Here is a 25,760-nt window from a genome sequence, read left to right as displayed (position 1 = left end):
TGACGGCATTCTAAAAAAAAACATTTGGCAGCATTTCTTATTTCTTCCCTCCAGCAACTTCAGTTTTGTGTTCGTTTTCAGAAATTCGGAGATGAAATGAGGTTATGAATGAAATTGTCACGTCAAGTGGCGAAAGATATCGCCTGATAACACGAATGATGGGGAATGTTTATTGCTACGTCAACAATCCGAGATATGAGGTTAAAAGACACCTCTAGCTTCTGCCAGTCAAAATTCAGTGTTCGATGTCACATTAATTATGAAAAAATTACGGGATATAAATTTAATTGAATGAGTATTACACACTACCTGTGATTTTAAAAAGAACATAATGTTCAAATTGGAGTCGTACATCACTCCAGTACTTCTCAATTATGTTGGGAAGTACGTGAAGAACTTCAAACCAGAACAGTCACAGGTATTTTCCATTGTTGTCACTCACCCCCGACAATTACCCAATAACACCCAATGATTTCGCTAGAAAAACTCCTCAAAGAAACCTCTCAATATTTCTGAATCCCCAGGTGTCCCTCTGGGGTGGAGACGCAGCATTTCAAAACCTGGACCTTCGACTGAACGTTTTGAACGAGCAATTGGATCTGCCCTTCAGCTTCGTGAGTGGTCACATCCACGAGCTCCTCATCCACGTACCCTGGGTGAAGATCACCTCCGAGCCGATAGTAATAACGATAAACACGATAGAATGCATTTTAAAAATGAAAGACAACTCGGAAAAAGAGGAGGAGATCACCCCACGTGTCCAGGATTCGTTCCAGGATGACACACCACCTGGATACATGAAGAGTATCGTAACAAAAGTTGTCAACAACATAACGATAAACTGCAATAACTTAATCCTGAAATTTGTGGAGGAGGATATTGTCCTGAGTGTGAATATTCGATGTCTCTCGATGCAGACAGTCAACGACTCCTGGCAGCCGACATTCACTGACGTCAACGACATGATCCTCCGCAAGGTCATCACAATCGAGGATCTTACCCTGTGTCTGGACAAGATGGATTCATCAGGAAAAATTGACATCTACCAGGATCCAGTGGTCTACCGTTGCTCCATGACAATCAGAGCAATAATTAATTGCCAGAGTAGCTCATCTAGACGCTCGACAATAACTCGATTCGACATTCACTCGTCGAAGATGGAGTTCTCGATAACAGAGCAGCAGATTCCCATGATTTTGCGATTAATCTCGATGCTCATGGCTCTACAGTCGAAGAGAGCAATTCTGAATCGTCGAAAGTCATCGATGTCTGAGGAAATTCAGTCGGAAATTGGGGAAATCGATGAGAGTATATCTCAAACTCCAATTTCAAACAGCAATGGGTGGGGTACTTGGGCGTGGAATACTGTGGCATCAGTTCTTCCAGTTGTCTGGGATGACGAATTGTCAATGGATCAACCCCTCAATTATGTAGGACAGACAATACAATTTGGTATTTACATTGAAGACGCTATTCTCACCCTGAAGACGATGGAGACAATCAAGGAATCATTCACCCACAAATCGATGAAAATAAGATATCGACCTTTTCTCACTCTGAAATTATCAGGAGTTGTGGCAGAAGCTGTGCAGCAGGGAATAACAGTCACGGCATACAGAATGGGAATTGGTAATGTACAGTTGTCCCCCAGAGGCAACTGCAGCTGTGGATTTGTCGAGGTGAAAGCTAATGCTGAATTACCACTGTATTTATTTGCTGGCAATTCCATAAATAATTACTTGAAGGACACTCTGTTCGATGATAACTTCACCATCACTCGATTAATTACCAAAGATTACAATGATGATATCCAGGAGAGGCTGTCATCTGACTCGTCAACTAGAGAATTCTTCAGGAATTGTCCAGCCATCTGCCTGGACTTTGTTCATGTCATTCAACTTCCTGATGACATCAGACAGGACGAGTTGCTGGATCTGGCGAGGAATTTTGAGTACAGCAATTATCACGAGAAAGAGTCGGCAAAATTATTCATTGGCAATGTATCGATAAGAATTTGCTCTGGATTTATTCACAGACTTCCAGCAATCACTGGTGCTATTGAAAAATCTGACATATTGAACTGCATTCCTCGTAAAATCGAGCCAGCAGTCAATGAATTGCCACCAGTGACAGTAGAAGAGTACGAGGCACTCAATGATTTTGTGCCAATGACGGAGACATCAGTGGAGATTTATGATTTATCGATTCAATTTCAATTGGCTGATCACAGGAATAATTCCAGGAGAAATAAATTACCCCAGACTAAACCCCTGGATTATCCTCGACTGCTCCTGAATTTTGATAATATTCAGGGAAAAATAATAGCACCGATGTATTGTTTCAGGCTAGCAGCTTGTGCATCGAAGCAGAGGATTCTGTCTGATAAAATGTTGAGGGAGTGTTACAAAAGGATTGAGGGAGGTATCAGTGGCTTTACGAGTCTTCTGTACTTGACTGAGAGCTGTCACACGTCCTTGGTGATGCCCTCCAGCCTGTCATTCTCGATGGAGACGCTGATTTATCCCCAGTACTGGGTTAATATTGAGTCTATAAATGTTCCCAGGGTGATTCAGGATTGCAGACTCGATAATTTGACCATGACAAGTACAAAAGCGAAGTTCATGGTGTCCCAGGCGATTCTCACGTCTTTATTTCACCCAGAGGCAATGGGGAATCCTCTCATGTGTTCCTCGCTGTTCCAGGATGCATTCAACGAGACAAATGCCACGTACCTGGAGCTGTCGATTGAGAACATCAATTATTCTTCTATCATGCTGTTGGGGTCTTTCACCAAGACCTTGAGTATTGGGAGCATCAGGATTTTTGCCCTGAATGATACAGCCCAGGCTTTTGTACTGTCAGGTCCTGAGAATCCAGAGAATCTTGACTCCAAATTGCTGGCAGTGTCTGTGAGATTCCCCGAGAATCCAGAGGCGCAGGAGCACGGTGTCATCATCAGCCTGAAAATATCACAGACTCGAGCATCATTGGATCCTCTTTTTATCCATTGGCTTCAGTACCAGAGTATTTTTTACGAGACTGATCTATCGACAGTATTATCTGACAATCATGGAACCGAGGAAACTTCTTCTGACACATCCACGAGGAAGAAAACATTCCCAAGTCTTCATGAGAACGTGCACAGCCCCTCCGAGAAAGATCGCAAGTGGAATTGGATTCTGGAGTCATCTAAACCCCAGAGTAATCAGAAAGAAGTCAAAACTAGAATTGGAATAACGAAAAAGGTGACACATTCGTACTTCTGGTGGAAGAGAATTGGATTGATATGCAGTGTTGAGCCACTGGTGATTTATATGCCATCTAGATCACTCGATGGCATCGGAATGAATGGACTTGAGGAGGCGAAGGACAGGGCAATTTTAAATCCCCAGGAAGACCTTGAGATTTTTGTTGTGAAAACAGCACACTTGACCCTCCACTCTGCCAATTTCTCAGCTGATCAGTTACTAGACGACAACCTGAGCATCTCCTCGATTCATCAGCTGCCCAATAATTTCCCCTGGGCCCTGAACATGAGTGATTTCCACTGTTACACACTGGGCAGCACTCAGACGAGAGGAAAATTAAATTTTCTCAGGATGGAGTCATTAAATGCGACAATTGATGCAACAATTAAACCAAATGTTAATTCCTCTGTTGAATCCATGAATACTCTGGGATTCTGCATTTACGTGGGCACATCACCGATTAAAATCTCATGCTCAGAATCCCAGATGAGACTTCTGAGTGAAATAATCCAGAGATGTTCCAGAATTCTCGAGTTGTACGTGAATCAGTCACCGAGGAATCGCGAGGAACAGGGAGATATTTCAATCGTTAATCAGCAACAGGTACTCCAGAGTCCTCCAATCCTCTGCACCGAGGAAACAGACACGACATCGACAACGTCAACATCGAAGAATGAATCTGAGGATGACAATCCAGTGGTGATGACAGCCTGGATCCAGTGGACGATCACAAAAGTGTCGATTAAATTGTATTCAATGCATCCAGTTAGTCATGTTGAGAGGAAAATGGTGGTGGAGCTGGAGGATATCATCACGTCTCTCGACTGGCAGCCGATTTACATCCAATTGAAGAACAAAGTCACAACAGCCACTGTATTCCATTACGTGAGATCAGCTCTGAATGATTCCTGGCGTCTGGGTGAATTCTCAGGGATAATAATGTGCCTGGGGGAGCAGGAGGATCTCGTCAAGGCCGTTGAAGAGGACGACTTCCTGACAATCACCGTTACCCGAGCTAAATCAAATAATGTCTACAACAAATGGAGCTATCACAAACACCATAAAACCCATAAAGATCATTACACGTACCTAGATGACCCCTCAATATCCAATTACATCACGGAGATTGTCATAAAACTGCAAATTCTGGAGGTGATACTGCCCCTGGACGTCTTAAAAACTTACCTGGATATCCTGACGATAGGAATTTATGTATCCCCACGTTCTCCAGGTTCTCTATGTTCTTCAAACTCCCCCATAAATCCCACACCACGAAAATCTTTTCCTCTGATCTACGCCGATCTCAAGGGAGTGACTCTGGTGTTTCCAGTGTTGACAAAACGAAATGACCTGCAGCACGATACAATTGTCTTCAGAACTGAGAGCATCAGCATCAATCCACATGCTGAAAATCCAATTTGCAGAGTTATTCTGCGTCCTGATATTTATGAATTAGCAGCCCAGGGGAATATTCTTAGTACTCCGGGTTCAGCTGTCGAGGATCGTCAGTATGAGATAAAGATAAATGAGATTTTGGGGTACAGCACGTCGTGGATTCATCGCCAGGTGAATCTTACAAAGAGGAATGCTCAGGCGTCGCTTTATACGATGAATGAGAATCCAGCACTCGAGTGGAACAATATGACAGACACTGGGGAGAATATTGAAGCTCAATGCTTGTCCTTGACGTCTAATTTCGATGTATGTTGCATTGTTGCACCACCGATAATCTATAAATCAGAGACAATTGTGTGTGGAAAAGCTGTGGAGATCACTTGTCTCAGTGATATCGATATTGCTGTCAACCTAGAGCAGATTAAGCTCATGAATATTCTGGTTGAGCAGCTGGTGGAGTTATCACAAGGCCCTGACGACCTAGAGGAGGTGGTCAACCGAGGAAATGGGGAGAATTCACAGCAGCTGGTGGATTCACCTGTTAAGGAGGGAAATGATAGACATCTGGATAATCATGGGGAATATGGACAGGACAGTGGAGTCGATGTTGACATGTCATCTACAGATGTTGGCTGCCACTTGCGCTCGCACTCCAAGAATCCAATGATTCTCCCCTTCGAGTACCTCATGAACTTCGGAAAAATCTCAGTCACGATTTACGAAAATCTCAGGACGAAGTCAATTAAAAATTCAAGTATTTATCCATTAATTCATCTCCTGGTGAATCAACCAAACACTTACATTTCTCAGCAAAATGTCACGAGAATTTTTCAGATCAACTGCTTCGATCTATCTGTTTCCTTTCCTGATGAGGGCAGAGCGATGGAGACTGTCCCAACACCTGGGGATTTCAAGAGAATGTTAATAGAGACAAAGAGTGGAGATCCTCATCCCAACACGGGCATCCCCCCATCATTCGTCATCATAAAAATTCAAACAGACGTCAACAAGAAATTAATAAACATCGACATGGGTCGACCCACGAGGGTGAATTTGTCGTTGCCACTGATGGATCTCATAGATTCCACGAGGGAGAAGCTGTCCAACTGCTTCAAGAGCCCCATGAGCTCCAGAGGTGAAGAATCTCCAGAATCTCCAGGAAAAATTCAAGAAACTGGTGTTCTACATCTTCCAAACGTCAATATCACAACAAAACAGGTGGTCCTGGCCCTTAAATGTGATTCCACGTCTGAATTAATCGTCTCGTTGTCTTCATTGTCAGCAGGAATGACGAGTAGACCGAGAAAAATGAGTGGAAACCTGAATTTATCATCAGCGATGATAACAACGAATGTTTATAGGAATTATCGAGTATTTCTGAATCCAATGTCATGTCACTGTGGGATTAATGTCAGCTGGGAGCCCTGGCACGATCCGCAGGACATCCCTCAGACGAGGATTCAGGTCTATAGTGATCACATTCATCTGGACATTGGTCCTGAGCAGCTGCGAGTCCTCAGGAGCGTTCAGAGAGACCTGGAGAGTCTGTCAGATAAATTCATCAGTCCCTCAAACGTTGAAACTCATCAGCGAAAGGTATCGAGTGCTGAACAGCATTATCAGGACGACCTGAAAGTCGGTGCCTTCCAGTTCATCGATGGAACAGCTGACGATATGCCTCTACCCTATCAAGTAATATTTTCACAGCATCCGAATCAATCCATGGTCTGGCGTTATCCCCAGCCGAGAATTCTCACTCGTCTTCATGTGAATTCAATTCTTCAATCGATCATCGAAGATAATGAGATCGAATTCGAGGGAATTCTCTGTGTTATCGAGTTCTGGAGTGAATCGTTGTCGTCGTATCAGAGATACATCGAATTTCCCATTATGGAGATCCAGAAACCGACGTTCAAACTGCCGAATAAATTCCCCACTAGAGCTGTCGCTTGTGTTTGGAGATTGACTCTTCATTCTGGAGATTTAGACTCGAGAAATCTCGCTGGATCGCTCAGGATCGATTCGTATTTCAATTCCTCGTTGATATCTGGTGTGGAAGTCACTATGAATGTCAAAGCCATTGATTTATCGTTTTATAATCAGATCGATACATCTGTTTATCGAAATTTATCAGCACCATTGGAACATTTCAGATTAAACAATATTGTACCCAGCACCCAGTGTTTCTCCATCGTTAGACAACGAAATGTACTTTTTGTTTTTAACAAATGGGAGGACTCGCTGCTTGTGGATTTGTCTGGGAGTCTCTCCGTCGAAATAATGGATTACGCTTACCTCAGGATGCAGACGTTCCTGGAGGAGGTGTCTGGGAAGATTCAAGTATCGAAATCCGATCATACGAATGTAGTTATGATGTGGCAGGAGGTATCCCTCAGGTTTGGCCCGGAGATTTCTCACACGTTGACGCTGTCCTTTAACCTGTGGAGATCTGCACTGGAGGGTGATGAGAGGATCCTGAGAAATGATGGTGTTATCCTGAGTAGAATTGTCGTTGCCAACAGCTGTAATGTCCCTGTGAGATTTGGCCAGAGCAAATCACCTGATGATATCCTCCTGCAGACGTCTGATTGCTATTTTTACAGCTGGTGTCATAATGACAATCAAAGCATGAGAATTGCTATGAAGAGCACTGGCTGGATCTGGAGTCGTCCATTCAACGTCAGGTGCGACGGCATTCGAAGAATTATATTTGATAAATCTTATAACTCTGGTGTTCATGTCAACATAAAGTCACTCTCTCCGACTCAGAAGCTGATAAATTTCTGTGGACAATTGATAATCTGCAATTCTCTAGTTGAGGACTTTGAGTTGAGACTCCTGAGGTACGATAATTCCTCAAAATCACGTAAAATCATCTACGAGGATGGCTCTTACGTCCTGACGAGTGCAAAACCCTTGTCAATGGTGATAGATGAGAAAGATTATTTTGCGATTAGATTGAGATTTTCAAAATCAACGAATTCCTGGACTGGTGATATTCCCCTCCATGCGAATGCCAAGTGTGATCAGCCCTGGCTGGTGAAGGTGCCTCACCAGGGGCGAGACAAATTTCTGAGCATCTGGGTGAGGATTATCCAAGAATCCACAGACAATGGACGAATTCTCGTGATCCTGAGTCCTCTCTACGTCATAAGATCATTTCTCCCTGTGGAAGTTGGAGTTAAAGTCGAAACACCGACTCTCTCATCGTCATTTGACACTACAATACCTGGTTGTGGAGAGCTCCAGCAGGTGAACTGCCCTGGCACTTTCGAGAACTTCCACCAGCTGACATTCCACAGTGGCTACGAGATCTCAACACTCCAGACATCGATACCCATTTCCTACAACTGTGTGGACCAAAGGAATTTTTTTAAAAGACCCCTAAAAGAGGATATCGATCAGATCCTGGAGGATCTTATCTCGTGGAGGGCGAGATCTCCCTGGCCCAAGGACGAGGACGAGAACACCTGGAGGGCTGTCAAGCAGGGCAGAACCCACGCATTTGTCAGATATCAGGACGCTGGAATAGTCTCCAGTACTTTATTATTTGAAATTCGCCCCTGGTGCTACATGATGAACTCCTCAGGAAGATCCCTATCCATTATTTCAACGAGTGATCATCTTGTGGAGATTCCCCACCTGGGGGTGGCAGCACCCCCCAAGCTTGATGGAATATTTCACATCCAGATAGAAATTGAGGATGAGTTGTACGATTCGCCACCTCTGCAGCTGGCAAGCTCAGAGTGGAATCGAGGATTCATAATGCCCCAGATATCTGGATTAATTCCTGTGGATGGAACCATCAAGGTCAATATTGATTGTGGAACCAGAGGCACCTGCTGTCTAGTCGTTAATTCCAGTGTTCAGGAGGAGATCAGGACAATCAGAGTGATGAGCAGTCACATCTTCTGTAATTTTACAAATCACAGGCTGATAATATCGACTCTATCAGCTTGTCCATCGTCCTCTGGTGTCCATATCCCGGAGAATCTGGATTTATCCAGCAGAGAGTGTCTTCCAAGCTCCCTGAAGAAGGAGGGAATACCGATATCCCAGTGGCATCACTTGACAGAGCCTGAAACCCCGGGGAAGAACCAGATCCCCTTTATCCTCCTCAACGCAGGATTCGGCTGGTCTTGTCCATCACGAGTCGAGCAGGGAATCAGTAGAAACTGCCTGGCAATTCCTCTGGATGATTCGTCAATTCCAATCGTGATAACAACTCAGAAGGACAAGGACGTGACGTACGTCGTTGCCTCTTACGACGAGCATCCCCAGTTATTGATAATCAACAAGTGTTCATTCGATCTGATAATTAGACAGTCCAACTCTTCCAGGTGTAGTTTTGAGGTGGATTCACCGCCATTTTCGTGGTCCTGTTGTGTACCCAGTGGTAAATCTCGTTATTACACAACACCAAATGTTGGGAGATTGATTCCAGATGCAGCAAATGCCAGAGAGACCAAGTGCTTCCTCCATTTATCATCGAAAGACAACGACTGGTTCAAAATCATTGACCTCCCAGTGGAAAAACCCATAAGATTCGATCAGTACCTCCAGATCGATACCCAGAGAGACCTGAAGATCATGGTGGAGAGCAGGGGACACACAGTTCACATAAATATCGAGCCAAAATCAGAGATTGAGGTGTCAGTGAAAGACATTAGGAGTCGTCTGGTGTTAGAGGGGATTTCTCCAAGATCCAGTGATCATAATCGACCAGCAGAAGTTGCAGGGATCATCGAGAACCCATCGATTTGTCTGACAGATGGCCTCTTCGATGAGAAAATTCCCCTGAAGTGCCCCGACGAAGATGACGAGAAATTCCTGACTCTCTACATCAAGGGAATCAATCTGGCAATCAGTTTGGACACTGCTGACAGCAACCAGAGGATCGAAGTCGCCACTTTCTATCTTTTGCACACGATAATAAATATCACGTCAACAATGAAATGCCTCAGCCTTGGAATTATGATTGGTGATCTTCAGTTTGACAATCAGATGTTCGATCAGGGGGGATTTGACTTCCCTGTGGTCCTCATATCCCAGAAACCGTCGATCAAACTCGAGAAGAGTTTTGTCAGTTCGTCCCTCGAGAACTGCATGTCTGAGCTGCGGAAGGGATCTCTTTTCAGTCTGGAATGCCTTTGGGAGAGGATCGATGGGAGAAATGCCTGCAAAAATGTACACGTGAGAATTTCACCGATCAATATTTACATCGAGGACAAATACGTCACGCAATTACTGGAGTATGCCACTTCGATGGTGCGTCCCTGCTGTATCATGTCTGGTGATTCTATAATTCTTCAATCTCTCGTTGCTAAAGAAACGATAAATATTCCTACGAATGTTATTATTGACGCGGGAATCATGAGTTCTCCTTTGAGAATTCAGGGCCTGATGATCGAGCCTATTTCTATTCTCCTGAGTGTTCACACTTCGGTGAGACTGTACGTCGCCCTGGACCACTCGCCTCTCCACTTCGGGGTCTTTGAAAGAGAGAATTTATTCACAACACCTTATAGACTAGGGAATGCCCTGACGATGCATTATCTGTCTGGTGCGATTTTTGGTGCTGGATGGGTGGTGGGATCACTGGAGATTCTGGGATCACCAGGTAGTTTTGCCCAGGCCCTGGGCTCTGGTCTTAAGGATTTCATTGCTCTACCGTTTCAGGGACTCCTTCAGGGCCCTTGGGGATTTATCGTTGGCATCACTCATGGCTCTGCCAGTCTCATGAAGAACATCACTGCTGGAACAGTCAATTCTGTTACCAAATTGGCATCGAGTGTTGCTAGAAATTTGGACAGACTCACTCTCGACGAAGAGCATCTGCAAAGACAGGAGGAGTCTAGGAGGATGAGACCACAGGGCATGGCGCAGGGATTGTATCAGGGACTCACTGGTTTTGGAATCAGCATCTTGGCAGCTGTGGCTGGACTTGCACATCATCCTCTTCAGAATTTATTGAATGGTGAGACGAGTGCCAAGGGGTTGATGACTGGTGTGGGACTTGGACTCGTGGGTGTTGTTACCAAGCCTTTATCAGGTGCTGCTGAACTTGTCGCACTCACTGGTCAGGGACTTCTCCAGAGGACTGGGTGGAATTCGTTGCCATCTGCCAGGAGGGCATCTGTTTCTGGGAATTTTCCCAGGGGATCATTGTCCACTAGGTACATCTGGAGACTTGCATCTCTGATGCTCAAGAATTGTGATAATATTTTGTACCTGGCTGATGCTGATTTCGTCGACAACAAGGGGAACGAGTGTCAGGTAACTGTTTTGATCACCAGGCATGATCTTGTTGTTGTTAATAAAAGTGAGGACAAGGTCTACAAGATGTTTGCCCTGAAGGAGTTGAGTCTGGGGGAGGACTTGGGGGATGACAACTGCTTGAGGATAAGCTACTCCGTTGGACACCAGCAGAAGTATATGTCGGAAACACCTAGCGAGAGACTGGAGATGGATCACGAGATGAGAAGTAGAGTCGAGCAATATGTCATCAGTAGTTCTGGACTTGTCAGTCTTGATGGAGATAATCAGGGAGTTGTGCAGGGAAATTATTCCATCGATTTTTCTGTTAATTCACTCAATTTTTATTTGAGGAATGACGAGAGAAATTATCTCAGGAGTCTTGTGAGAATTGTTAAGAGGCAGAGTCAGGGAATCGATTTTACGGTTTTGTGAGAACTTTTTGTAATTAATATACTATTATTTTATGAGAGAGTGTGTTGTATAGAGAGTGAATTGATTGTTATTGATCATTTTTATTGTCTAAATATTTAAGTAAAAAATATATTCAATTTTTTACACAGTTCTCAGTCTTTTTATTAATTTCAGTGGCTCAATTATTTATATAGATTTTATTTAGTTATTGTACATTGTTTTCGATTTTCATTGTTTATCTGTAGATTCTCTCGATTTGACTCGACATGTAGAAGACCCCACAGTCGTGACATTTTAAATTATTTCTATTCCCTGAAATTACGGCTTTCCGACAGATAAAATGATTGCAGGGGAATTTGTAATAGTAATTGGATAATTCACAGCAAGAGCAGGCGGTCATTGAACCTTCGGTAGGCTCCATGGATTTTTTATCTCCATTAAAACGTTTCAAACTTGACATCACGAGTTTTAAATCGCTCTCTAAATTATCGTCGATACCCGAATTTTTCCCTGAATTATTTGAATCAATTACACTATTTTTATCTTCCAGTGAATTATTTTCTCGTGAATAATGAGCAACCGCAGGAATTTTACGTCTATAGGAATTTTGTTTAATTACTGAGACGATTGGCAGTTTATTTTTTCGATTGTTATGAGTTGAGTCGTGTGAGACACACGTTGAACTCGTGCTGGCGGTTATTGTAGTTAGATCTAGGAAGTCATTCTTGATTTTTACGGAATTGCTGCCTAGGAGTCGAGGCATGGATTTAATTTCACGTAAATTACTGTTCTCTGATAGAAACTTGTCGATTTTAGCTTTCAACGCTGAGGCGAAAACGGGGCGTTGAGTTTCAGTGAATGGAACACCAGTGAATGGATCGCTGAGAGCTCTTCCCCAGAGTCCTTGACTCTCTGCGTATTTTTCTAAAGTACTTTGGTCTATCACTTTACCGGAGGGTAAGACCACAGGCTGCTGCATTATATTCCAGGTAATTGGATCCAGATATGAATCGGGAATGTCCGGGATATCGGGTGCCATCATCTGCTCGTCTCTGGGAATTTATAGAAAATTACATGAATTTTTTTATTAGTAAATCAGGATAAAACGATTTTAGTTAGAATATCGCGGGAAAAAAAAATTCCAGTAAATTTCCCCTATCATTTCCTTCAATTCCATTAATTTCTACTCTTTTCCAATTTTTTTTTACTATTATATTGAGAGAAGGAAAATATTTACGGTTCATTCAAAGCCTGTGAACCATTCCGTGAGGTTTTTTCGTCCTCCAGAGTCCTGAGTCTATCCTTCAAGGGTTTGAGGATCAATTCCCCCATCTCCCCCAGGATATCCTGACGATTCCACCTCGACACAAATCCCCAGATCTCAATTCTATCAACAGCCGGAACAGACTTTTCTGTTTTTACAATGGAAAGTCTCAAGGTCTTGATTTTCTCCAGGAGCAATGGATTCCCTCCAATAAAAGCAGATGAGAAATTTGCAGGCCCTTTTTCTCCTTCAGACCTCCAGAAAACAGCTCCAGCCTCATTGTCCTTCAGGAAACAACTGGAAACAATCGTGAAATTATCCTGACGATCACTTTTCACAGAAACTCGAAATCCCGATGACTTCTGCGCTCCAATCCTCGGCCAAATGACTATCCGATTTATTTTAATCCGACAATTAAAGATAAAGTCGATATTAATCGGGGGTTTAATGCAGGAATAAGCTAGAAAACCTCTGCTATTGTTTTTCAATAAATTTTCCACCTCGTAACACTCTGTACTGATTGTGTCGCACGTCACTGTTGTCTTTAGAAATTCCTGACAGAAATTAATTAACATATTTATGGATAATTGCAAACTGTTAACGGATTTTAAGATGCTATTAAATTCGTGGAATGTTTTTTTGTTATTATTTGTGGAGACTGTCACTGTCACACTGACAAACACTTATTTTACAACAGGGGAATTTACTCATCAGCTGATCGGAGAGATCCACCGGAAACTGAATTTTTCCGCGGAGAAGAGGATTTGTTTGAATTTTTAGGTCAATTTGTTTTGTTTAAATATCACAAATATTTTGAATGATTTTAATTTAATTTTAAAAATCAATTAAATTCCCAAATTTATTTAAGAAATATTACAAAAAAAGTTGGTAATTAAAAATAATTGCTGGAATGAAATTGATTAATTAAAATTTTTGAGTTCATCAAATTTAACTATCGAAACGTGAGAAATAGAAAATATCTTTGGAAAATTCTATTCGGTATTTCCAGAGAATTCTCTATTTTTTCAATAGAATTGTAAAACAAATTCAGAGATTTTTATATTATTATTGTAATTGTTAACAATAGGTATTGAAATTTAATTTTATCACATAATTCCTCTGATAATTCTTACAAAAGGACACGACCAAAGAACCGCCATTGGCTGTCTATCAGGTGATTACCCTATCACCCAATCTCCATTACTATTTCCCCCGAAACCCCCACCCCCATTTAATTACAATTTTTCCTCAATTCCCATTGGTCACTGATGATATTCCCCTACCGAAAGAAAACTCCAGTAAATCAGTTACAGCTTTATCTGAAAAAAAAACGCGTCTTTCCACGCGTTACAAAGCGGTTTTCACCGCTCGTAATTATCCCCAAAGAGGCAGTACTTGAAGTACTTGTCAACGAGAAGTACCAAGACAAGTGCCAGTGATTGAATGTGTAAATACTCCAAATAGAATTCCCAAAAATAAACAATACCTCAAAGACTGGAGACATTGGAGACTCCAGATGATGATCAACACCTCCGTTCATCCGAATTCCTAAAATTCTTCAAATTACTCTTAAAGTAGACTTAAAGTAGTAGGTGTACTGGACAGGTGAATTATAACCTCAAAAATCGTGTCATTTGGATAATTGAAGGTGATTGAAGGCCAATCACTGGGAAAACGTCCTGACGAGCCCCAAGGAATGGAAATCTGATCGTCTGATGAAAATTAGTACGGGTTTGAGAATAATAATAAATTTTAGTTCTTCAATTATTTTCATTTATTTTCAATGTGATTTTATGGATTTTTCAGAGTTGGGTAATCATTTGGGGAATCGAGGAAGTGAATTCTGGTGGAAATTGAGATATCGTGGGACAATACGTTATGCATTTTTACAAGGAGAAGATATTGTCCTCTGGACAATTGAAGAGACTCTCTGAGCACAAGTACAGCTGCACCAATGCTAGTCTACTTGATGCTTATCTTCAGCCCTGGTGGGAATGGCTTGTCAGCAAAGTTCCACTTTGGCTAGCACCGAATCTCATTACTGTTGTTGGACTTATTATTAACATTGCCACGACACTTATTCTTGTTTATTACAGTCCTGATGCCAAAGCCGAGGTATTTATTGCGAAATTTTTTATCGGATGCGGAATATACTGAAATAGATGATTCATTTGAAGTTTTCTTTTATGAATATTAACAATCACTTCAGTTACCTCAATTGAGTATTCCGGAAATATCCAGTTCTTTTTTAAATAACAATCATGCATTTTTTTTTTCATTTTTTTTAAATTGTGTGTTTTTGAAAGATTATTAATTAATTTAATTAATTATATGAATTGTTGAAATCAATTCGCGAATTATTCAGAAATTGGTAATTGGATATTTTAAAAATTGAAGAAAAATTTTAAACTGATAATGGAATTTCATTTATTAAATTTGATTGATTATTATTTTATTATTTTATTATCATTATTATCATTTATTTATAATATTTCTAGGCACCCAGATGGGCCTGTTTCCTCTGCGCTCTAGGATTATTTATTTATCAAAGTTTGGATTCAATAGATGGAAAACAGGCGAGAAGAACAGGAACCTCGTCGCCTCTTGGGGAATTGTTTGACCATGGATGTGATTCAGTCTCCACTGGTAACTCATTTAATCATTCAACTATAATTTTTATGTATTGATGAGTCATCACCAGTGAAGTGAGAAAAATTACTTCAGTTCGTCCGACTCCACTGCACGTTCCAATAATCTAATTGTTCTGCTAATGAATTATTACGTCAGAATTATTTACAAAACTCAATTTTTTTAACACTCAAAATGTTTTTATTTGAATTCTTTATTGATTCTTTTGAGGATTTATTACAGTTTATTATTATTTATTACAGTTTTTATGTTAATTCTCTTTTTTTTTTCAGTTTTCGTCGCATTGTCTGCCTGCATCGCTGTACAATTAGGGTATTATCCAACGTGGATGTTTTTCCAATGTTTCTGCGCTATGACTTTGTTCTATTGTGCTCATTGGCAGTCGTACGTTTCAGGTAATAACAATTGCACCGTGATTTATTTACAAAACACGACATTATTATTTTCTACATTCCATTATATCCCAATTTAATGATGAAATCCATTAAATTCTGTTATCATTCGATTCAAAGATTTGCATGAGGAAAATTAATTTTGAAATTAAATTTTTTAAAGCCATAAATTATTTCAAAACAATCAAATAATTGTCAATAATTTCAGGTTCCCTGAAATTCGGGAAAATCGACGTAACAGAGGCTCAGTTCACAATAATGGGAATTCACCTGATATCCGCGATATTTGGGCCAGAAGTCTGGAGAACAGAGGTTGTATTAATAACTGTTGAAAATTTATTATTTATTATTTATGCTGAGTGTTTAAAATCACATTAGCACACGAGTGTCACGTATTCACCAGTTAATCATTGCTGTTTTAGCAATTCCGGTGAATTCCACTGACAATTTGCCTTTCAAATGATAACCCTATTATATCTTCTCGGTCTACTTCATGGATTTAATGAACTGGAGCTGAATAATTTCACGATGTACCAGTATAATTAAAACATCAAATTTCTTCCAGATGCCTTACATAAACGGTTTACAGTTTAAATATTTGATAGGCGGTATGACAGCTGTGTGTGCATTAACGAGCTTATATTCCATGTTTTCCGTGATATTTACTGGTGGAGTTGGCAAGAATGGTTCTACTGTAGCTGTAAGTTTAACAATTAAAGCGATTAAAGTGAGAGATACGAAAAGAACAATTAAACACAAGATCATTGACGAATTATTTTGACGGCCAGATGTGGCCGATATATTGTGTTCCGATAAATCGATGGACAATCGGCATGGCATGAGGAAAAACGCTGACTGCAACTCATAATCACTGCAAAAATACTCACTAATCAATTATTCAGTTTTTTCCGTTTTTTCCGTTCCATTTTTTTTTTTCTCTTTGGAGAGTTTTTCTTTTTTTTTTTTCCTGTCATAGTACAATGTACGTAGTGAATGGGTGATTTGGAATGAGAATGCACTACTTTTTTTATTCATCAGAATTTATTTCAGGCATCGATTGTCGTTCAGGTGTGATAATTCGTCGTGAATTCCACTCGTAGATTTTTTTTTGAAATCGTGATAAGCGTGAGATTACTCGAGGGCCCAGGGAAAGTTTTTTGTAGCTCCTGACATTTTCTTCGATATTATTTGCTTGACATTTTCTTCATTTAGTTGTGGAGTGATTGATACGTTTTATTGTTATTGAATGATTATGAATTTTAATGGTAAATGTCAAGGATTTTCTGGGTTTCATCCCCTTAAAAAAAAAAATTTTTATCAATTCTCAACAAATTCCATGAAAATTAAACCTTAAAGTTATATTATTGGAAGGGAATGGAATTCCTACAGAATTGGAAATGCTCTCAACAAAAACAGATCAGAAAATGGAATTTTTAAAATATTTTCGATCGAATTGACTCGTTGCCTTGACATTTCCTACCGAATATGTCGAAATAATTTTGACTTCCTCTTCTCTCGCCATGATTTTCTCTGATTTATTTCCAGTGAAAATGACGCTTAGATGCTGGTACATCCTCTCTGTCCCTGAATTTCTCTCAAGTTGTCATTTTAGTTGAGTCTTGACTTTTTCTTTCTCCTCTAAGACCTCTGTTTGCTCAATATTTGTGTTTAGATCCTGAGAATCAGTACATTATCAAACTTGGTTGCGGGGATTTTTTATGCCGGCTACATTTACGTGTTCCTTCAATTCTGTAAAGTATTTGCATCTGGTGGAATTGGAAAAAATGGTTCCACAATAGCAGTAAGTTATTTTCAGTCTGAGAAATTACGCAGTTTTAATTGGCAAAAGCAGCATGGAAGAATTCCTGATGAATCTTCGTAACCCAATTGATCCCAATTTTTATCTTTTAATCACTTCATGTTTTTTCAATGTTTTTCTTGCTGTTTTGTCTTATTTCATCGGTGCCAGGGAGGTTTAGGGATTTTTTACACTCGCCACTGAGAATCGCACAGATAATATTTTGTGTTGTTGAATTGTTGGGGGAGTATTTGTTTGTCTTTTTTTTTTTTTAAATAATTAGTTGATTTTATTTGGAATAGTTGCCATGTATTGGCACTGAGGTGAAGGTCTTTTCGTTGTGGGCAGCTGTGGGAATTGCTATTTTACTTGCGCAAAGCAGTTTATCCGTCATTCTTGCTGGTGGTGTCGGAAAAAATGGTTCAACTGTCGCTGTAAGTTGTTTATTTCCTCGTTACTCACGAGCCACACGTACTTGCCCTAGGTATTCCAGCAAATATTAATATCTCAATCGCTCGGTTTGGTCAGTATGAAAAAATTGAATGGACAAATTTTCTATAAGAAATTCTCATAAAAATTCAATTAAATAATCTTTCTATTTTTTTCAATTCAATTTCAATTTTCAAAATATAGTTTCGTTGTTTTTTCAATTACAAAATAAAAAAGCAATGAATATTGATATTCGAAATTTTTTTTTATCCTAATTGGATGGATTTTTTAAATAATTGGAGGATATGATTTTTAATACTTTCATTTTTTCTCTCGCCTCCAAAAAATCTGGTGGAAGTAAACAATCGCGATGTGTGAAATCCACTCCGATAAAATTTCTGTCTTAAGTTGCTAAATCAAATTGTGGGATCAACAAATATTCACTGCACAATTGTAGGAAATTCTGCGTTTGTAGATCAGTCCATTCATTACGATTTCACTGCATGGTACTTTAGAATTAATATTTTACTCCAATTATAATAGTGTAATGGGTTTTTTGTGCTTGAATTTAATTGACTGGTCATTATTTTGCACGTAATCCTTTTAATTACTAATTTTTCCGATGAAATTACTCCTTGACCAGTAACATTTAGTTATAAAAACACAGAAATATAATATAATAATAATATAATTATGATAATTATAATAATTATCGTAATTATATCCAATTGTGTGGCAAAACGTAATGAGTCTTACATTTTTTTAATGAATAATTTTCAATTTTTCATTACGATTTGTCATTCGAATTTTAAAACGGACAAATACAACGAGAAAAAATTTGTTTCTGCTGAATCAATTGATTCTTTTCAGTAAATTCAGGTGGACGATAATTCTTTGTATATAATTCTATTTGAAATGGACTTTTTTGCAGTTTACCACATTTTTTTCTCGGTTTATTGATGAATTGCTATTTGAGTGCTGCATAAGGTGTTTTTGATTTTAGGGAACTTCAGTATTATCGCCGATTATTCCCTTCAGTCTCGTGGTGGTGCCGGCCTTCATTATTTATAGAAAAAGTGCTGAGAATGTTTATGAGACTCATCCTGCATTGTACATATTGGCTTTTGGAATGGTCGCTGCTAAAGTTACCAATCGATTAGTTGTGAGTAATTGGTATTTTTTTAATTAGACACGACAGAGAATTTTTAGTTTAATTTTCCAGAATGAGATTTCATTTATTTTATATTTCTTTTTCATTTCGTTCCCTCGATTCTATCGGGTGGGGTTCACCTGCATTTTTATTGTGTTGTAATAGTCTTAATTAATTATTCAGGTTGCTCACATGACGAAGAATGAGATGGAGTACTTGGATACTGCCCTCATCGGCCCCTGTATGCTATTTCTCAATCAGTACTTCAACTTTTTTATCAAGGAATATTATGTCCTGTGGTTGTGTTTTGTAAGTTATTTTTCTTCTAAATATTTTTTACAGTCAGAAATAGTCCTGAGAAAATATGATTTTATGTCTTTAACGAAAAGGACTTAATTTATTGTTAATAAAAAAATGGGTGATTGTATTGCAAAATTCCATAGAAATTCAATTCGTTTTCTAAATTGTTGGGGGTTGAATAAAGATAAAAATAGTAAAAGGTGATTTTTCTGTTAACAGATTTGGGTGACATTTGATTTTTTCCGGTATTGCTCGCAAGTGTGTTTAGAAATATGTGATCACCTGAAAATAATGTTATTCAGGATCCCGTACTCAACAGACAATTTATCCGAAAAAAATGGTACATCGAGAACGCAACGTCAGCGACCATCGAAAAAACATCATTGATCGTCCATCTGTGATTAAAGAAAAAATATATATAAAATCCGTACGTCCTCTCGTCGAATTGTCATATTTTCTCCTCGTCATGGAGCAAATCGCCTAGAAATCATTCTAGAGATTTTCCCAATAAAATTTTCAATGATTCACGTATAATCAATGGTGAATTTGTGAAATAAATCGGTGCAGTTACAATTTTCATGACTACGCTGTCACATAAATGAATATGTAATTTTATATTTGTATTTTACATATGTAATAATCCGATAAATTAATTGCAGATTAATTGTCATCACGGAGAACTGAGTTTCAGTAGTTTATTTTTCGTCTTTTCTTTTTTTTTACAACTCTGAGATGTTATTCATTAATTTTTGTGTTGAATATTGTCTTGTTTCATAATCGATATAAATTTCATTTCTTATCATCATTCTGTGCACCACAATCACAATTAATATTGAAATTAATTCATTCTCTATTCGAGTTTAACGAAATTGTTCTCAAGGTGGTGGGGTAGACTTTTCAAAAATTAACTATTTCTCATAATAAAAAACTATTAATTCTAATCCTAAACATTCGAAATGCGAAATAAATTCAATGATTTACAAAATTTTGTAATTTTTACAATGACTTTTTATTTTAAAGTTCCAAAATTTTTAATAGAAATGAAAAACTAGATTTTCCTGCAATTTCATGAAAAAATGGCAAATGATGAGATAATGAAATTTCTTCATCTGTCAAATTGTAATAAAAACGACAGGACGCGATAAAAATTTTAATAAAAAATATCTCCATCTCCTTGAAGAATAATTATAAACAATTAGTGCCTTTCGGCAGAAAACAGCGAATCTATAATACTTAATTTTGTAGAAACTTAAAAATAACGTACTAACTAAAAAAATGTATTATTTCGTGAAAAGAAGTGCTCTAAATCATCAAAATAATTTGTTAACAAAGGATGAAAATAAAAGACACGTAAAAACGAAATGTAAAAATGTTTCGTTCACTCCAGTTGTCCCCCAAATGGCAGAAATTCATTTGCTATCAATAACTCCCCGTTTCTAGAATAAATTTTTTCGTTACAATGCACTTGATCAGCCAGCAGTCGCAGGGCAGTTCGTGCTCAGTCTCCTCAGGATTCAGAATTTCGGCCTCAAGACGATACCACCGAGGCTTCCGCTTATCCCTTCTCACTGTTATTTTCAGAGCAATCGGTTCTGATTTATCGAATTCCATGCAGCAAGGGAGAAGGATGACCGTCTGTTTCCAGTGGGTGGGCTCTCTCCTAGGAGATGTTGACAGCTGCGAAGAATTCGGAAATTCCACGTCAAACCACACGCAGATCCCCTGCAACTTCCCCGATTTATTCGCCGGAAACACCAAATCCCGGCCCCCAATCGTCGACAAATCATTAATTGTCACGGACGTCAGATCTAGCGAGGCAACGAGTTTTCCATCTGACAGTAAATTTTCGGGTTTCACGATCATTATCTCTGGTATCGTGCACTTTGATTCCCTAAATTTATACCCAACCGTTCTGAAACGATACAGAATTCAATTTTAATAAAATCGTTCTCAATTATCTTTGAGATTTATCGATCCCCAAGGTATTCGAAAACCTTACTCCATTTTAACTCCACAAACGTCATTCCAGAATTCGAAAAACTCCGGAATCTGACAAGGAGCTGCGTACAATTTTGCGATACAAGGAAATATTAATCCATTTGTCACGAGAAATCGATCCCTCGCTGTGATTATCGTATCGAGCATCCCCTCGTGGACGAGGTAAAATCCCATCCACTCGGAGATGATTACGTCAACGACCTCGACAGTGCCATCTCGAATGTTCTCAAGCTTCTTGGGAATAACTTTGACAATATGACCTACACCATTTTCAGCAGCAATATTTCCAATCAATGACGACAATCGAGTCGGCTCAACAGCATAAACAATCTTCGCCCCAATTTGTGCGCAGAAAATTGATAAAATTCCTTGAACAAATAAGAAAAACTTCACATTTATTTAACAATTTTGTATTTTTATTTCATAATTCGTATTTTAAAATAAGAATAATCGAAAAAAAAATGCAATTAACCCCCAAATTGCAGTCCGACAACAAATAAAAAAGGGAGAAATGAACTCCAATGGCTTTTAATAATTTTATTAACAAATAATTGGCCTATTAAAAAAAAACTCACCGGTGCCCGCACCCACGTCCATTACAACTTTTCCCGCAAATAAATCTTTATTATTCATAATTGCATTTTTATATGCTGTCATTCGTGGATTGTCAGCCAACAGCAATTTATGAACCTAAAAAAAGTATTTGTTTATTAATATCTCTAATAAATAAAAAAAGGCAGAGGGACTAGATTGTTTAATTAATTCCTGTGAATTCATCCCCAAAAAACAATAGGTTCTAAAAAAATTCTTTATCTAACTATAATAATAATAACCATAATCATAAATAATAATAATCATCATAATCATAACAACAAAACGCAATTCATTAATCTGAAATTACTGAGAATTCCCTCGTAATCGCATGGCATTTTCTTTGGTTATCTCCAATTTTCCCTCGCACCTGTCATCAAATTAATTAAGTAATCTCCTATTAACTAATAACAACAGTTGCTTACATCAAGATTCTCGTAACTCGCAAAATACTCATCTTTAGTCACTACAGTCGCCATTTTTCCCGGAAAATTCTCTGAAAAATCAAAAAGTGAAACCTGAAACCAAAGAGGATTGACTAAAGTAGTGGCTCAGTTCCGGGGGTTTGAATGCCCCCGCACTCCACTCCAAAACTCCTCTTTGCCGGAAACTTTCAAACTGCCCAGGGGCGTGAAACACCTCATGAGGCCCCCCCCAAAAAAAAAATATTGGGTCAGCCCTGCCACCTGAATCACTCAGCTGACAAAAATGGTCACAACTTTGACAGTTGCCTTGAACAATAATAATAACAATATCAAGTTATTCCCCAGTAATTAAAAATTCTGAATATTGTTTAGACGTCAAGTGTTTAATAGTCGACAATTATTTTCCCTTGTATCCCCTGCATTTTGTTAACAACAAATTGTGGGAATTAAATGATCGCTTGGCTTTTCAGTGAGCAACAATGGCAGTGTCAATAAACGAAATTTGTGAAAACACAAAATTAGCGAGAGATCTTGCACTGACTGGAAATTACGACACATCGGGTGTTTATTATCAAGGTGTTGTTCAGCAGATTCACAGATTATTAGCAACAATAGTGGACTCAACGAGAAAATCAAAGTGGCAGCTGGTGCAGCATCAGATTGTCCAGGAGTTTGAGAAAGTCAAGGCATCGATTCACACGCTGCAATTGTTCAAAGTCGACGTTAGAACAGAGAGAATGCTGGGAAGCTCTTGTTTGCAGTTCGAGGAACCAACGAGAGATCCAGCCCTCTGGTCCCCTAACGTTGGATCATCCTGGAATGCACCAGGTGCTCGTGATCCCGATGTCTGGCCCCCATTGACACCAACAGAGCAAAAATCCACGAGTAAAATCACCTCCAACACCCGGGGAAAGCAGCAGACTAGGTCTGGGGTGAAAAAACCCCTGACAGCTAGTGGAAAAAAACAAGAGGCCAAGGGGAACAATTCTGGAAGGAAAGACGATAAAAAATCTCAGAAAAAGGACGAAAAGGTCGGTCTATTCCCGACTTAAACATCATCCCGTCAAAAATTATCACAACCATCAAAAAATACCACAAAATTGTCCATAAATTTAGTCAGAAAAATAGTAAATTTTCTTTTTAATCTCCACTGATTGCTGTTTACTAATTACAAATGATTCTTCATGATTTCAGGAGAGAACGGATAATGAGAAAGGAGAAATAGACGTGGAGGAACGTAAATTTGAGCCAGCAGGTGGTGACAGAGAGCTGGTAGATATCCTAGAGCGTGATATTGTCCAGAAAAATCCGAACATTCGATGGGACGACATAGCAGATTTGTCTGAAGCCAAGAGACTTCTGGAAGAGGCTGTGGTCCTGCCCATGTGGATGCCAGATTATTTCAAGGGGATTCGACGTCCCTGGAAGGGTGTCCTGATGGTAGGACCACCAGGAACAGGAAAAACAATGCTTGCTAAGGCTGTCGCAACAGAGTGTGGCACAACTTTCTTCAATGTATCGTCATCGACACTCACCTCGAAGTATCGAGGTGAATCAGAAAAACTCGTTCGACTGCTTTTCGAAATGGCAAGATTCTACGCACCCAGCACTATTTTCATCGATGAAATCGATTCACTTTGCTCAAGACGTGGGTCTGAGTCTGAGCACGAGGCATCCAGGAGAGTCAAGTCAGAATTGCTCGTTCAGATGGATGGAATCAGTTCAAATAGGTAATTCTAGACATTCTGGGGAGTAAATTTTCCGAAAGTCATTTTTTTTTTCATTGTAGAAATCTTTTAAATCGTTTATGCACCCAGGCATCAGTTTCTCATGTATAAATCATTATTGTTGCATTGTTAAATATATTATTTGTTGGATAAGATAATTGGCTTTGTTTTGGGGCAGTGAGGACTCCAGTAAAGTCGTCATGGTGCTGGCGGCAACCAATTTTCCGTGGGACATTGACGAGGCTCTCAGGAGGAGATTGGAGAAACGAATTTATATTCCGTTGCCCAATCGAGAGGGACGAGAGGCTTTGCTGAAGATCAATCTCCGAGATGTTAAAGTCGATACTTCGGTTAATCATGCGGATATAGCGCGCAGGTTGGAGGGCTATTCTGGAGCGGATATCACGAATGTGTGCAGGTAAATTCTCGAATTCGAATTTAATTAGAAGAATCTCGTGGATTTCTACACGTGCAATCATTGTAATTGTTAAATCAATTCAATGTTAATTAAAAATACAGTATTAGACATTTGTTATAGAATTCTTATTCTTAATTCTTTTTTTTTTGGATCACATGAGAATAAATTTCAATGAATTTGAAAGTTTTATTATTGAATTTTGATTGGGAAGGTGGAAATGTGGTTTTGATATTTAAATAAATATTTGTTTTTAGTGGATATTTATTATTTAATTCGATTATTTTATTTGATTTCTTTTTTTTTTGCAGAGATGCTTCCATGATGTCCATGCGGAGGAAAATCGCTGGACTGAGGCCAGATCAAATCAGACAACTTCCCAAGGAAGAATTAGATCTGCCCGTGTCGTCGAAGGACTTCCACGAGGCCATAGAAAAATGCAACAAGAGCGTATCCCAGGAGGACCTCGAGAAATATGAAAAATGGATGAGTGAATTCGGCTCCTCGTAAGCAACTCCTCCATCGGGGAATAAATACCGAAGTCTTCCACGCGGGAATAATCACCGATAATTATTTCAGTTATTCAATGTTCAAACATTAATCCTTGAGGGATTTTTCTTATCAATCTGGGATTCAAATGATATCAAGGTTTCTCGAATATTTTTGGGGAAATTGGAAATTATGCAGACGATTCTAGAATTATTCTTTGTAGATGTCATACTGTTAATTTGTTCTGTCGAATTTTTTATGTTGAATTAGTGTTATATGCATTGACTTTATGGTAATTTAGGGAAGATCAAGATAAATCAAAATTTTCTATTAATTAACTTTTGTTCTGTTAACTACTATTGAATATCAATCTAAAATTCAAATAAGAAAATAAAATAATAACACAGTAATTGAGCTACGCGTTTATTTATTGGATTATATTTACAATAATTTCACATTGTTTATTTAAAGAATGAATTGTCTATAAATAATCACTGAATACCTGGAAAACAAATTGGAATTTCAAGAATATAATAAACAATATACTTTAACGATAAAAATTGTAAACAATTTGCGCAGTAAAAACCGCAAAAAATGTGGGGCGCGAAATTTTCGAATTTTCGATACCCCCAATTAAAATCGATTTGTTTATCGAGAATTGCGACCACGTGACCGTAATAACCGCGATTGGAACAAATAATTGTTGGCGGTAACTTTGAACATTCAAAAGATGTCTCTCTTAGACAATGGAATTTGATCCAATAGAAAACAGGTTTTGCTCTCCATTCCTGCCCCAAGGACACACCTCAGACTGACAATGA

General features: G+C 38.9%; 5 protein-coding genes across 10 annotated transcripts; 3 read left to right on the top strand and 2 right to left on the bottom strand.

The window, feature by feature from the left end:
• The first annotated feature begins 133 nt into the window (after positions 1-133).
• On the top strand, positions 134-11,478 carry Vps13B (vacuolar protein sorting 13B). 2 transcript variants are annotated; one of them, XM_011314314.1, is made up of 3 exons: positions 134-418; positions 525-10,263; positions 10,335-10,538. In XM_011314314.1, the coding sequence occupies exons 1-3, from the start codon at positions 332-334 to the stop codon at positions 10,442-10,444; spliced, it is 9,936 nt and encodes a 3,311-aa protein (XP_011312616.1). In that variant the 5' UTR covers positions 134-331; the 3' UTR covers positions 10,445-10,538. The 2 variants fall into 2 exon arrangements, with proteins under 2 accessions (XP_011312616.1, XP_011312615.1); XM_011314313.1 differs by having other exon boundaries at positions 525-11,478.
• Positions 11,476-13,312, bottom strand: LOC105272270 (RING finger protein 37). Its single transcript, XM_011314315.1, has 2 exons — positions 12,550-13,312; positions 11,476-12,364 (listed from the first exon to the last, which is right to left on the bottom strand). Exons 1-2 carry the CDS (start codon positions 13,149-13,151, stop codon positions 11,548-11,550), a joined length of 1,419 nt encoding a protein of 472 aa, XP_011312617.1. The 5' UTR covers positions 13,152-13,312; the 3' UTR covers positions 11,476-11,547.
• Positions 13,313-13,848: 536 nt separating this feature from the next.
• On the top strand, positions 13,849-20,279 carry bbc (choline/ethanolaminephosphotransferase 1 bbc). Of its 4 annotated transcripts, XM_011314312.1 has the most exons (11): positions 13,849-14,301; positions 14,383-14,691; positions 15,075-15,222; positions 15,498-15,620; positions 15,826-15,929; positions 16,183-16,317; positions 17,290-17,418; positions 17,718-17,849; positions 18,848-19,006; positions 19,178-19,303; positions 19,514-20,279. In XM_011314312.1, exons 2-11 carry the CDS (start codon positions 14,455-14,457, stop codon positions 19,679-19,681), a joined length of 1,461 nt encoding a protein of 486 aa, XP_011312614.1. In that variant the 5' UTR covers positions 13,849-14,301; positions 14,383-14,454; the 3' UTR covers positions 19,682-20,279. The 4 variants fall into 4 exon arrangements, with proteins under 4 accessions (XP_011312614.1, XP_011312611.1, XP_011312613.1 ...); XM_011314309.1 differs by lacking the exon at positions 17,718-17,849; XM_011314311.1 differs by lacking the exons at positions 16,183-16,317; positions 17,718-17,849.
• A 200-nt stretch (positions 20,280-20,479) lies between these two features.
• On the bottom strand, positions 20,480-22,454 carry Art8 (Arginine methyltransferase 8). Of its 2 annotated transcripts, none has more exons than XM_011314307.1 (4): positions 22,309-22,454; positions 21,868-21,982; positions 21,294-21,660; positions 20,480-21,206 (listed from the first exon to the last, which is right to left on the bottom strand). In XM_011314307.1, exons 1-4 carry the CDS (start codon positions 22,360-22,362, stop codon positions 20,714-20,716), a joined length of 1,029 nt encoding a protein of 342 aa, XP_011312609.1. In that variant the 5' UTR covers positions 22,363-22,454; the 3' UTR covers positions 20,480-20,713. The 2 variants fall into 2 exon arrangements, with proteins under 2 accessions (XP_011312609.1, XP_011312610.1); XM_011314308.1 differs by having other exon boundaries at positions 22,341-22,421.
• Positions 22,455-22,503: 49 nt separating this feature from the next.
• Kat60 (Katanin 60) lies at positions 22,504-25,353 on the top strand. Its single transcript, XM_011314305.1, has 4 exons — positions 22,504-23,339; positions 23,503-24,038; positions 24,214-24,453; positions 24,762-25,353. Exons 1-4 carry the CDS (start codon positions 22,788-22,790, stop codon positions 24,958-24,960), a joined length of 1,527 nt encoding a protein of 508 aa, XP_011312607.1. The 5' UTR covers positions 22,504-22,787; the 3' UTR covers positions 24,961-25,353.
• Positions 25,354-25,760: the final 407 nt, after the last annotated feature.

The sequence above is a fragment of the Fopius arisanus genome, unplaced genomic scaffold, assembly GCF_000806365.1.
Source record: "Fopius arisanus strain USDA-PBARC FA_bdor unplaced genomic scaffold, ASM80636v1 scaffold00152, whole genome shotgun sequence".
NCBI classification, from domain to species: domain Eukaryota; kingdom Metazoa; phylum Arthropoda; class Insecta; order Hymenoptera; family Braconidae; genus Fopius; species Fopius arisanus.
Note: the sequence above shows the minus strand (reverse complement) of the source record. Positions and strands in the feature narration are given on the sequence as shown.

What these genes read in the sequence shown, in the direction of transcription:
- bbc (XM_011314312.1), top strand. Translation starts at nt 14,455, where the DNA reads ATGCATTTTTACAAGGAGAAGATATTGTCCTCTGGACAATTGAAGAGA. An exon ending in AGAATGGTTCTACTGTAGCT is followed by an intron (nt 16,318 to 17,289) that starts GTAAGTTTAACA and finishes ATTTGTGTTTAG; the next exon opens with ATCCTGAGAATCAGTACATT. An exon ending in AAAATGGTTCCACAATAGCA is followed by an intron (nt 17,419 to 17,717) that starts GTAAGTTATTTT and finishes TATTTGGAATAG; the next exon opens with TTGCCATGTATTGGCACTGA.
- Art8 (XM_011314307.1), bottom strand. Translation starts at nt 22,362, where the DNA reads ATGGCGACTGTAGTGACTAAAGATGAGTATTTTGCGAGTTACGAGAAT. An exon ending in CGAGTTACGAGAATCTTGAT is followed by an intron (nt 21,983 to 22,308) that starts GTAAGCAACTGT and finishes TACTTTTTTTAG; the next exon opens with GTTCATAAATTGCTGTTGGC. An exon ending in GTTTGTGGAGTTAAAATGGA is followed by an intron (nt 21,207 to 21,293) that starts GTAAGGTTTTCG and finishes GTATCGTTTCAG; the next exon opens with AACGGTTGGGTATAAATTTA.
- Vps13B (XM_011314313.1), top strand. Translation starts at nt 332, where the DNA reads ATGTTCAAATTGGAGTCGTACATCACTCCAGTACTTCTCAATTATGTT. An exon ending in TCAAACCAGAACAGTCACAG is followed by an intron (nt 419 to 524) that starts GTATTTTCCATT and finishes CTGAATCCCCAG; the next exon opens with GTGTCCCTCTGGGGTGGAGA.
- LOC105272270 (XM_011314315.1), bottom strand. Translation starts at nt 13,151, where the DNA reads ATGTTAATTAATTTCTGTCAGGAATTTCTAAAGACAACAGTGACGTGC. An exon ending in TCACAGGCTTTGAATGAACC is followed by an intron (nt 12,365 to 12,549) that starts GTAAATATTTTC and finishes ATAAATTCCCAG; the next exon opens with AGACGAGCAGATGATGGCAC.
- Kat60 (XM_011314305.1), top strand. Translation starts at nt 22,788, where the DNA reads ATGGCAGTGTCAATAAACGAAATTTGTGAAAACACAAAATTAGCGAGA. An exon ending in CTCAGAAAAAGGACGAAAAG is followed by an intron (nt 23,340 to 23,502) that starts GTCGGTCTATTC and finishes TCATGATTTCAG; the next exon opens with GAGAGAACGGATAATGAGAA. An exon ending in GATGGAATCAGTTCAAATAG is followed by an intron (nt 24,039 to 24,213) that starts GTAATTCTAGAC and finishes GTTTTGGGGCAG; the next exon opens with TGAGGACTCCAGTAAAGTCG.